Source organism: Macrosteles quadrilineatus, unplaced genomic scaffold (genome assembly GCF_028750875.1).
Source record: "Macrosteles quadrilineatus isolate MER2022 unplaced genomic scaffold, UCM_ALF_1.0 Scaffold_4__1_contigs__length_99947679, whole genome shotgun sequence".
NCBI lineage: Eukaryota > Metazoa > Arthropoda > Insecta > Hemiptera > Cicadellidae > Macrosteles > Macrosteles quadrilineatus.
This window is the reverse complement of record NW_026542597.1, coordinates 8,849,261-8,861,969: the sequence shown is the minus strand read 5'-3', so window position 1 is coordinate 8,861,969 and position 12,709 is coordinate 8,849,261. Positions and strand designations below refer to the sequence as shown.

General features: G+C 37.0%; 1 protein-coding gene across 1 annotated transcript in view; it reads left to right on the top strand.

The window, feature by feature from the left end:
* Positions 1-10,418, top strand: part of LOC128992511 (filamin-C) — a 143,066-nt gene extending 132,648 nt beyond the window's left edge. Inside the window, exons 42-50 of the mRNA XM_054416119.1 lie at positions 1,576-1,678; positions 2,413-2,544; positions 3,126-3,410; positions 6,039-6,177; positions 7,914-8,056; positions 8,645-8,779; positions 8,929-9,111; positions 9,656-9,837; positions 10,254-10,418. Coding sequence (XP_054272094.1) covers positions 1,576-1,678; positions 2,413-2,544; positions 3,126-3,410; positions 6,039-6,177; positions 7,914-8,056; positions 8,645-8,779; positions 8,929-9,111; positions 9,656-9,837; positions 10,254-10,328 — 1,377 coding nt within the window. The 3' untranslated portion in view covers positions 10,329-10,418. The remainder of the gene's footprint in view (positions 1-1,575; positions 1,679-2,412; positions 2,545-3,125; positions 3,411-6,038; positions 6,178-7,913; positions 8,057-8,644; positions 8,780-8,928; positions 9,112-9,655; positions 9,838-10,253) is intronic.
* Positions 10,419-12,709: the final 2,291 nt, after the last annotated feature.

Here is a 12,709-nt window from a genome sequence, read left to right as displayed (position 1 = left end):
ATTCAATTACAAACCAACGTCAAATTTTCTTTGTTAAAAGTTACAAAATAAGCAGGTTCAAATACAAAAGACAGTCAGTTTGGATTAACAATGAAAAACCAAATGAAAATAAAGAGAAAATCAAAACAAAACAACTCTATGCACAAACTAACACAAAACAAACATCTACTTAAAATGGCTACTTACAGTTTTCTGGGAGATACAGTAGAACGTCGATAATCCGGATTAATTGGGACCGGTCCTCATCCGGGTTATCAACAAATCAACTCTATGCACAAACTAACACAAAACAAACATCTACTTAAAATGGCTACTTACAGTTTTCTGGGAGATACAGTAGAACGTCGATAATCCGGATTAATTGGGACCGGTCCTCATCCGGGTTATCAACAAATCAACTCTATGCACAAACTAACACAAAACAAACATCTACTTAAAATGGCTACTTACAGTTTTCTGGGAGATACAGTAGAACGTCGATAATCCGGATTAATTGGGACCGGTCCTCATCCGGGTTATCAACAAATCAACTCTATGCACAAACTAACACAAAACAAACATCTACTTAAAATGGCTACTTACAGTTTTCTGGGAGATACAGTAGAACGTCGATAATCCGGATTAATTGGGACCGGTCCTCATCCGGGTTATCAACAAATCAGGATTTTCAAACATAAGCTATTTTTATACCTTAAAACTAAAAAACTGTTATCAAAAGCCTGATAATTTACCAATATAAACAATAGCAGTAGGTAAACACAAGAAAAAGCTGTAATTAGTTCAGTACTGCACTTTATTTAAACTGTAACACAAAATAATAAACAAAGAAAACAAGACAGTTCGTGTACAGTAAACACAGGGCACCTAATAAATGATCGACAATACAGTACTAATACAGTACAGTCAAACAATAACTTCTATAAGCCACAAAATGAGCACAAACAGTTGGACACACAACATATTATCAACCAACGATACTGATGTACACTTTTAACTGCAAAAACAATAACCAAACGCAGACGACACAGTAGAACATTCAGTTGCGAGAGCGAGAGGAACTACAACTACATTAGACTAGACATAAAATGGCCGCCCGATTGATAGTGGTTGTTGCTGTGACCTTCAGACCCACCTCCCCTCCCGCTCCCGCACACCACACTCCCTTGTTCCACTCTCCCGCCCCTTGCGCTCCCGCGCAAGTGCAATAATGAGCCACACATCAGTCCATTTGAACGCTACTGTGTATTTGAATTGTCAAGGTAGCGAATCTGGATTATCGACGGTCCGGATTTTTGACGTCCGGATTATTGACGTTCTACTGTAGTGAACAAATAATCGAGATATATTAGTGGGTTTACCAATAAAAAGTAACCAAGATCTTTATTGAGTTTAAAAGATGTCTGGGTCAAAAATAGGCTGAAAGTAAAGAATTTTTACTTAAATTATATAAAATCGGAGAAGTGAAAGAGAGTCTGTACTATGTGTTTTTATTAAATTGTTGATAAAAGTAGATATTGCTTTCCTTTTATTTTATTTTTAATGTAATTGTGGTGTAATTAATTGTTTTACTTTTAGGTGACAAAGACTCAAAACAATTGTGAGTATGAAGTGACTTACACCCCGTCTAAGGTTGGTGTCTACGACATCAGGATAGCTTGCAATGGAAAACCTATTGCTGGTAAGTTCACAGCTATTTATAAATTTCAATTATTTCTTAATGTAAGTTCAAATTGACTCCATTGATGTTTAATACCATTGTTTACCCTTGTATTATTTTAATTGATTGAACCATCTGTACCATTATTATGTACTATAAATAATAAAGACATTTTGACTATTGCTATAATTTTATGGAGGGGAGTTGATCAAACATTTTTATTTTATAACATCCTTGTATGTTATCTTTAGTATGTTGTCCGGGTTCTCTGTAGTAATTTTATCAATCAGCTATATAAAATCTGCCAAAAACATTTAATTCATTGCAGTTTGTGGTAATCCATTACATAATTTAATGTGTGCCATGCAGTGAGTCTATTGTAATATCGTATTGATCGGCGGTGGATGAGTCATCTGAACAGTACACTGCCTTATAGTAGGAGGTGTTGCTAGTTGTATCCGTCACCTCGTCTGACAGTGATTGGTCTTCACAAGATTTAGTAACACACCATGTACACCATTGTGATAACAAAAATGTTTATTTAAATGTCAAAAACGTTGAGTGTTAAATTTAGTGAAAACTTGTTTATGTTTGTTTAAAATAATTTTTTATTTCAAAATAAATTTATCTAGTTTTTTCATTATTTGGATGGGGTCCAATCCAAATCGATCCAGATAGATGGTTTGTGTTTTACTGTACCACATTATTTTGCATACTGTGTAAAAATATTTTATTGAGATGTTTGTGTACCTAAGGTTCTCCATTCCGAGCCTATGTCGTCTGCGTGGAGAGGGTGAGGTTGATAGGAGATATTCCCGGAGGTCGGCTGCCGTTGTCAGTCCACGTTCCTACCAGGCTGACCTTTGACGTCTCCCAGGCAGGACCAGGTGATTAAACATTAGCTTTTCAATGAGGCAAGTGACTCATTAGGAAGACTTTTGATAAGAGAAAGAGTTTAGCTGACCAAATAAGAGTAACGATAGATACACACAAAACAAAACATATCACTGATACTTTGTCATAAAACAGTTCCGGGCTAGAAATAGCGTCCTAGGATGTGAAGGTGGAACATAAAAAAATACAATATTTTGTCAAAAGGATTTCTTCGGTGAATGAATTGAATGGGATTCAGAGAGTAGGTTTATTTTCAACATACTCTGTTTAGGATGAAAAATCAGTGCCATATTTTATAGCCATTTATTGTTTATATTTTAGCCCATGGGCTCTAATTTTGTTAACTACATCCCTTTAAAAAATATCATTCTTACAGGCGTTCTAATATTGGTTAAAAAGTTTTAATAGTCAATTAATAATTATATCCTTGTTATCATTTTTTTTTATAAAGTAGGCTTATATTAAAATTGTTAAGCTCAATCCATGCCACGGGTGGTCTGATTCAACCCGTATACCAAATGTGCTCAGATGTAAAAACGGTTTATTAACTTTTATTCAACATTTTCATCAACAGGAGACCTTGTGGCAGAATGCAAAGCACCTCATAACTCTACTCTACCAGTCCCAATAGAGTCGCCGACACCAGACAGACTACAGCTGTTGATCACCCCCCGCACCCCCGGCCCACACACACTTCACCTTAGCTACGGGGGCTTCCCCCTCCCTCTCTCCCCCATCCAGGCATTGGCTGAGGGAGGCACTGGGGGAGTCAGGGTCATCCTCACAGGCAAGGGCCTCGCGGGGGCCGTGTGCAACCAGCAGGCGGAGTTCACCATCGACGGCTCACAGGCGGGGCCGGGTAAGTTATATTTGCTTTGTGAGTTTAATTTCATTTTGTAGTCTTTGACTCACTTTTATGTGGATAGAAAATAGGTCAAATTACCTTAAGTCTAGTACTGTAAGTTCTTTGGAGAAAAGAACACTTGGCTTTTAATACGTTAGGGAGGAAGGAATGGATACACAACTAAATTACCCAAAAAAGAGTTCTATACAGTTGACAGCACACAAACAGTTTACAGCACACAAACAGTAGTTACAGACAGTTGACAGAACACAAACAGTAGCTACAAACAGTTTACAGCACACAAACAGTAGCTACAAACAGTAGTTACAGACAGTTGACAGAACACAAACAGTAGCTACAAACAGTTTACAGCACACAAACAGTAGTTACAGACAGTTGACAGCACAAACAGTAGCTACAAACAGTTTACAGCACACAAACAGTAGTTACAGACAGTTGACAGAACACAAACAGTAGCTACAAACAGTTTACAGCACACAAACAGTAGCTACAAACAGTTTACAGCACACAAACAGTAGCTACAAACAGTTTACAGAACACAAACAGTAGCTACAAACAGTTTACAGCACACAAACAGTAGCTACAAACAGTTTACAGCACACAAACAGTAGTTACAGACAGTTGACAGAACACAAACAGTAGCTACAAACAGTTTACAGCACACAAACAGTAGCTACAAACAGTTTACAGCACACAAACAGTAGTTACAGACAGTTGACAGAACACAAACAGTAGCTACAAACAGTTTACAGCACACAAACAGTAGCTACAAACAGTTTACAGCACACAAACAGTAGTTACAGACAGTTGACAGAACACAAACAGTAGCTACAAACAGTTTACAGCACACAAACAGTAGCTACAAACAGTTTACAGCACACAAACAGTAGTTACAGACAGTTGACAGAACACAAAAGATTGTTTATGTGCCTACACTTCCACTGACTGGAACTCTTTTCTTGGGTAATTTAGTTGTCTATCCATTCATTCTTCCTTAATGTATTATGCTTATCTATGAGCCATTCTTTAATTACTTTGAATTACCATGGTTTTCAAGCTGTTGGTGGCCTCAAGTTCACAAAGACATTGAGCATGACCATTCCTCTTTAACACGGACTGAGTAAATATTCATTGTACAAAATATAGAACATGTGATAGAAGACAAATGTGTAAGCTTATTACAACTAGACATTATTACTTTGCTGTCACTCAAAATGACCAAGTTTGAGTACTGCATCAATCTTATTTGGCAAGTTAAATGTAATCCCTACCAGAATTTCGAAACATATTAAAACATGGTTTGCATAATTAATTGATGCAATTAATCTTAAGTTAGTCCTCTATTACAGTTACTTTATTAGTGTACAGTGAAATTAGTGATGGGTCTGTACTTAACATCATATGTCGGTTCCACAGGTTCTTGGGAAAAGTACCGGGACCAAGAATCGATGGTGTAATATTTATCGATGATACCTTCGGTACCAAGTTAATAGGTTATATTTTTATTTACTCATTATTACAAAATTCAAATTGTCAACAATGATGATTATTATTTCAGTTAGGGCTATTTGAAAGGGCATATTTATCATAAAATATTATCAATGGTAGGCAATAGGATGATTATTTCAGAATGAATGAATGAATGATTTATTCCGTTAAATTTGCTACATAATACAAAGTTTACACTCTTTACTATAATATTAAGTTTACAACATAAAATAATCAAGAATAGAAAAAAATTTACAAAGTTGTGAACTTAATGTTGAATTATACAAAAACTAGCAAAACAAACATAATAAACTTATAATTTTGTAGCTAGTTATAATTAATTGGTCTTGTGGAATCAGCAGACATAGACAAACTCTGCCTGTGCGCCTGCTGGGTTGCATAGAGTCTTTAATGACCTGAATTTGTTGATTGGGAATTCAAACAGAGATTAAATAAAAACGGAAAAAAAGATTTTTTGAATTTTTCTTGAGGATGAATGATATGCAATGACATGAAATGAGTGATAGATAATTTCTGTGGGAGCAAATACAGTTGTGTACTAGTTTCGAAACATATTTTTATATGTTTTGAAACTTTCCGCCATAGACTAATTTTAGGATTGACGACGGAAGGTGTGTTAACCTATTTATATTGTCAAAATTATACTACCTTAAAGCCATCATTTTCTTATCTGAAGTTGATTAATAATAACATTAATAATAGTTAGTTACAAGTTACAGGATTATTTGATTTAATTCATACAGTTCTTTATTTTACTTTGTTTTGAACGAACTATGGAAATACAAAGGCAACATAAACACCACTAAATGTACGACTCGAACCTCTAACTCAGTCAAGTTCACTCTAACTGTTTGACATTCCCTAGTTCTCAAAATTATCTTTCGTTCAACACAAAAATCATGAAAACCTGTCAAGTGGATTCAGAATCGTGAAATAAAAAAAAACCCTGTCACATTTTAATATATATGATACCGATGGTACTGGTACCGAGAACCGAGAATCGATTTTGGTTAGGAACCGGTACCGGAACCGACATTGAAAAAGGGGTACCGACCCATCACTAAGTGAAATGTATTTTCACAGTGACACTGATCCTAATGGTGTTATTTGCAGGCATGCCCGAGGTGACATTGACAGGGATGAAGAACGACATCAAAGTGACTCTGATCTCTGTTGGGGACAATGTGTACAAAGCCACATACACCCCGACGCAGCCTGGCGCATACCTGCTCAATGTTATGTGGTCGGACAGGTAGGTCTTGCAGTACAGTTCAAACCAATACTTCTCTATGTCAAAGCAGTGTTGCCTACACTCTTTCTTAGTAGCAGAAATATTCAAAGTGACTGTTGGAGACAATTTGTACAAGACACATACACCCCGACGCAGCCTGGCGCATACCTGCTCAACGTTATGTGGTCGGACAGGTAGGTCTTGCAGTACAGTTCAAACCAATACTTCTCTATGTCAAAGCAGTGTTGCCTACACTCTTTCTTAGTAGCAGAAATATTCAAAGTGACTGTTGGAGACAATTTGTACAAGACACATACACCCCGACGCAGCCTGGCGCATACCTGCTCAATGTTATGTGGTCAGACAGGTAGGTCTTGCAGTACAGTTCAAACCAATACTTCTCTATGTCAAAGCAGTGTTGCCTCTACACTCTTTCTTAGTAGCAGAAATATTCAAAGTGACTGTTGGAGACAATTTGTACAAGACACATACACCCCGACGCAGCCTGGCGCATACCTGCTCAACGTTATGTGGTCGGACAGGTAGGTCTTGCAGTACAGTTCAAACCAATACTTCTCTATGTCAAAGCAGTGTTGCCTACACTCTTTCTCAGTAGCAGCAATATTCAAAGTGACTCGATCTCTGTTGGAGACAATGTGTACAAAGCCACATACACCCCGACACAGCCTGGCGCATACCTGCTCAATGTTATGTGGTCGGACAGGTAGGTCTTGCAGTACAGTTCAAACCAATACTTCTCTATGTCAAAGCAGTGTTGCCTACACTCTTTCTTAGTAGCAGCAATATTCTAAGTGACTCTGATCTCTGTTGGAGACAATGTGTACAAAGCCACATACACCCCGACACAGCCTGGCGCATACCTGCTCAATGTTATGTGGTCGGACAGGTAGGTCTTGCAGTACAGTTCAAACCAATACTTCTCTATGTCAAAGCAGTGTTGCCTACACTCTTTCTTAGTAGCAGAAATATTCAAAGTGACTGTTGGAGACAAAGTGTACAAAGCCACATACACCCCGACGCAGCCTGGCGCATACCTGCTCAATGTTATGTGGTCAGACAGGTAGGTCTTGCAGTACAGTTCAAACCAATACTTCTCTATGTCAAAGCAGTGTTGCCTACACTCTTTCTTAGTAGCAGAAATATTCAAAGTGACTGTTGGAGACAATGTGTACAAAGCCACATACACCCCGACGCAGCCTGGCGCATACCTGCTCAATGTTATGTGGTCAGACAGGTAGGTCTTGCAGTACAGTTCAAACCAATACTTCTCTATGTCAAAGCAGTGTTGCCTACACTCTTTCTTAGTAGCAGAAATATTCAAAGTGACTGTTGGAGACAATGTGTACAAAGCCACATACACCCCGACGCAGCCTGGCGCATACCTGCTCAATGTTATGTGGTCAGACAGGTAGGTCTTGCAGTACAGTTCAAACCAATACTTCTCTATGGCAAAGCAGTGTTGCCTACACTCTTTCTTAGTAGCAGAAATATTCAAAGTGACTGTTGGAGACAATTTGTACAAGACACATACACCTCGACGCACCCTGGCGCATACCTGCTCTGGAACTTTAAAAACACTAGCTAAAAGATGATTTTTTACTCAATTTTTTTATGTTATTATAATGGTTTATGTTGTACAAACTAGTTAAGTTGTTGTAATGACTATTGAAAATGTTTTTAACTGAAATATCTTTGGTGGTTATGGAGGTTTTGCACAGATTGATTGCATGTTTCAGACAAGTGAAAGGTTGTCCACTCAAGGTAACAGTGACTGCTGTGTGTGATGCATCGAGAGTCGTCTGCTCAGGGGACGGCCTCGGCACAGGAACTGTTGGCAAAGACATCAGGAGCTTCATCGACACTCGGGCTGCAGGACCAGGTATGTTACCTTAACCTGTCTCAGTTAGGAGATTTTCTCTCGGTTTTGCAATTTTCTCAGTTATACAGTTTTTAGTTTACTTTGGTTAGCCAGCAATTCTTGATTGTTGTTGACTTGAAAGGCATGGAATTGTTTTAAATTCAGCTGTTTCTGTCCATCACATAATCAGTGGGTTGTCTCAATCAGCTCAACAGCCGTTATGGCGGCTACCTATCTTGAATAAAGTGATCTGAATCTGAACCTTGCTAGCACAGAACTATTTTAGTTTCAATGCTGCTCACTGAGTATCACCACTAGTATTCATACATCTGTTTTTTTTACAATTTTTGCTTGCCTTCTAAAGGGTTTGATTGTTTTTATGGTGGGCAGTACAACAGGCTATACGGCAGGGCCAACTGATGTGAAATTTATCTGAGCTGCTATATAAAAGACCGCAACCAGTCAGTTGAACCACCTAACGGATAAGAACTAAAAAAAATTTCCCGTTCGGGAAGTAACAAAAAGGTTACATTCTCCTTTCAAATTTTCAATTATATCCGTATTACGTAGGCTAGTTGGAATTATAAATAAATCTGTTTGAATTTGTAGGAGAGTTGAGTGCTCACTGCGTTGGACCCCACAAGGTCGCATACTGTGAACTCTACGACCACAGCGACGGAACATTCACACTCAACGTCAAACCACAAGAGGCCGGTCGACATACGCTCACTGTTAAATATGGAGGTGAGTTTAAATATCTAGTTATTATTCCCATTCTTCTGTGGTAACTCAAATCCCAACAGATTTACCTGAAGATATTCAACAAGTTAATGCTTTATATTTTTAGTTTGTTTGCAGGAAACTGTTTTGGTTATTCATTTGTTCGTGTGCAGGTGTGGATGTGCCAGGCAGTCCGTTCACTCTGAGGGTGTCCGGAGCGCCAGACGCCAGCAAGGTAAGAGTCTACGGCCCCGGTGTGGAACATGGAGTCTTGGCTACGTTCCAGTCTCGCTTCATCTGTGACACGCGCGGCGCAGGTGCTGGCCAGCTCACCGTCAGAGTCAGAGGGCCAAAAGGTAGAGTCCGAATTTTTGTGGATCCTTAAAAACAGAGAACAAATTTTACCTGACAATGGATTTTCTAATCTTTATATAAAGGATTTCACAATAACGTTTTATTTTTAAGGTAAATTCTAGTCTTTTTTGTTAACATATTTATGGGCCTAGTGTTTTTTTTATATATTGTAACACTAATGGAAACTTTAAAAACATCCTTAAATCAAGTTAACATGATTGTAATTTATTAACATTTTCCCCATTGCACAAACATTAGGGACAAAAACCTATTAGTAAATTTCTCTATTATTGATTATAGAACTTATTCTGCAGGTTTGTTCTTATAGTGTATTTTAGAGTCTTGTCAGTAATAACCTTGTAAGTGACATCAGATCTTTAATGTACTGTGGTGCATTTTGTATAACAAATAATTCCTACAAAGCTCTACAGGGTATAATTTTTTTTATTATTTTAATATTTAATATTTGAATTTAAAATAAAATTTGATTCAAAATTATTGATTTATACCTTTTTTGAAAAATTTACCTTCCATGTTTTGTTTTAGGTGCGTTCCGTGTGGAGATGCAGCGAGAGTCGCAGAAAGACCGGACGATTCTCTGCAAGTTTGACCCGACGGAGCCGGGTGACTACCGTGTCGAGGTTAAGTGGGCCGGGGAACATGTCCCTGGTTCTCCGTTCGTAGTCATGATCTTCGATACTCAAGAAGAGCTCAATAGGTTTCTCTCTGTGAGTTTTAATTCTGGATCAAATATTACCATTATACATTCACCCATACAAGAATCTTGCAAAAGTCTTCTTAACTGGAACCCCCTTCTTTCTTATGTCGTAGTAACATTTTACTTTCTCCCCCTATACTACTTGTATATAGAGAAAGTATGGTAGGCTATTGTTTTTGTAAAAATTTTCGAGTTTGAGTTTTGAGTGGATATATCGGTTTTGAGTCCCCCTGAATCACTAGTCGTGACTAATGAAACATCTGGTCTTAGTAACAAAGCTACAGTTGACACCACACTCCATCCTACTAATATCCTTCATTCATATTTGGATTAAAATATGCACATAGGTGGTGTCTCAAACTCAAATTATATTGATAATGAATGATAGTAAATTGAAGCTAAACCTAAAATGTTTTTTTGTTTCAGGGAAGTCAATCTCCAGGGTCTGACCTGTATGGGAGTGTCGCCTACAGTACGGGCTACGCTCACATAACTCCATAGTTTGTGCCATCACCGACCTTCATATGCTGCTTCACAAGATGCATCTACCAAATAGTTCAAAACATAAAAGATTAAAGTTTTCAAAGTTGAGTAGGCCTATATCTGTACCTAGCCAATCTTCTACTTTTGGGAAATTTATGATTTAAATTCTGTTTAATTGATTTTGTGAGATATAATGCCATTTTTCAAAATTGGCTTGTGAGTAAAATTTAAACACAATATATGTTTGCCGTATAAGTGCAGCCTTTTCATTCACAACTCATCAATTTTATTTTATTTGTGTTTTAAGTGTTTAAAACATTTTTTAGCCAAGCTTTAAACATTCCAATATTTTATAGATGGTAAAATACAGGAAAATGTTACTGACTGAGCAGAGTTTCTAGTAAGTTGATTTTTTAGAGTTTTAACGTTGTTGTAAATTTAGATTTAAATGTGCGTTTCGTTTGCATGCCATGTTGAAATTCTGTTTATTTTATTGTGTACTTTGTTACTGTATTGCCATGAAATATTTTGCTAACAGTATTATTGTAAACTCATTTGTTTTGTTCTTTAATCATTGTAAATTATCATAGATATTCTGTAATATTGTAAATAGTACTATGACAATCCTAAAATAAACATAGCTACTCAAGTGGGCACTTACGGATATGCTAGGCATACCTATGCTTTTACAGTTTACTTTGCTGGTAACACTAATTATAATATTTTGTTTATGCAGGCTTGAAACTTATCAACATAGTATATTTTCTAGCATTTATTTTTAAAATAATTCAAATGTTCTGAGAGCCATACTCTAAATCATTCGTGCTCACCAATATAAGGTTTTTTTTCAGTTTTAACTTTGAAATCATTACACTTTTTAGTTAGTTAAAACTTTTTTTAGGTCATGTTTAAAATATAAAGAAACTCTTGTGTCAATTTTGTTTATAAAAAATATATAGGTAGTTGAGGTCAATTCAATTAATTAATAAAGTGTGTAAATACAGTAAATATTTATTTTTAACATAACTAATTACACATGTAAAAGTGTTTTGTATTGATCACTATAGTTTTATTAAACCTTATTAGTTGTGAAAAAGTGTTATTTTCCCTCACTAACCACTTAAACCTAAACATCACAGCTCCTACGCATTTCTTATCTACAACCAATTGTGTCAGTTGTGCCTACAAAGCTTTTTGTCCTGTGCAAGTATCGCTTGGTGTAATTGTGTGCTTATAGTTTATCCTGAGACCCTCGAGATACAATGGTCTCATCCCATGTGTACATGTACCCTAAATCTGTGGATTCATATCTATTAGTATGAACAATTTATTGGGCAGCACAAATTAACCAACTACCTGGTGTAACAATGATTCAAATATAGACCCACTCATAGTTATACTGTAATACCCGAAACCCAAATCTGCTTAATTATCCAATTCATAAACACTCTCATTTTGAAAAAAAAAACCAATCTATATGGGGTTCCAAATTATCTGTTGTCATAAATTTAAAAAAATAATAGTGCTGCACCCGTTGGTAATCCTTGTAACTTTAATGCTATTGAACATCATAGAACAGAACCAACGATTCATTAATTCCTTTTAAATATGAAAAATCATAAGGTTAACATGGGAAACTCCAGAGCCACTGGGGGGGAGCCCGAAAGCCCGATCAGAATAAAAACTACTTAGTTTTCCTATTTAATGCCTATGCCTATGTTTTCCTTTAATGCTATTTAAAGAATCGGTGTACAGCTCGTGACATCTAAGCTGGCACTTGGCCTATCGCTACTAGTACTTATTTCAAAAACATTATGTCCCGCCATGCGGGTTGCATCAACTGTCCTCGCGACCCATATGAAGGCGCTCAAGTACAATGCAAGGGGAGTCAACCCCGTGAGGCAGCGGAAATGTTTGCAGTCCGGTCTTTTGCCTACCTCCACCCTCCTCCCGCCTACACTGCTCGCGCTAGGCCAAGTGCCAGCTTAGGTGTCACGAGCTGTACCGAATTTCAGCCTCCTAAGTATAAATGGGAAGTGGGAGAATTAGTGAGTCAGTGAGGGCTTTGATTTTTATATATTTAGATGGCACAGAATGTTTTTTAATTGTTTTTAGCGAATTTCCCTATAGGGAAGTAGCTATTACCTTCTCATGGTAAGATCTAGGCCCGGGACCGATTTACTTTTTCATTTTGATGTCCCCAGAGGCCAAAAACACCATTTGTTCAAATCTTTATATATCTATATATAGAGATAATCTGTGTTTATATATATATTAATAAATGATATTAAAATTATGGTCAGTTTCAAAAATTTTGCCCTTAGGGGTAGTGGGGGTAGGGGGTAGCTCAAAATTTTTAAATAGCAATTAAGTATAGTCGAATTTGGTATCATTTTACA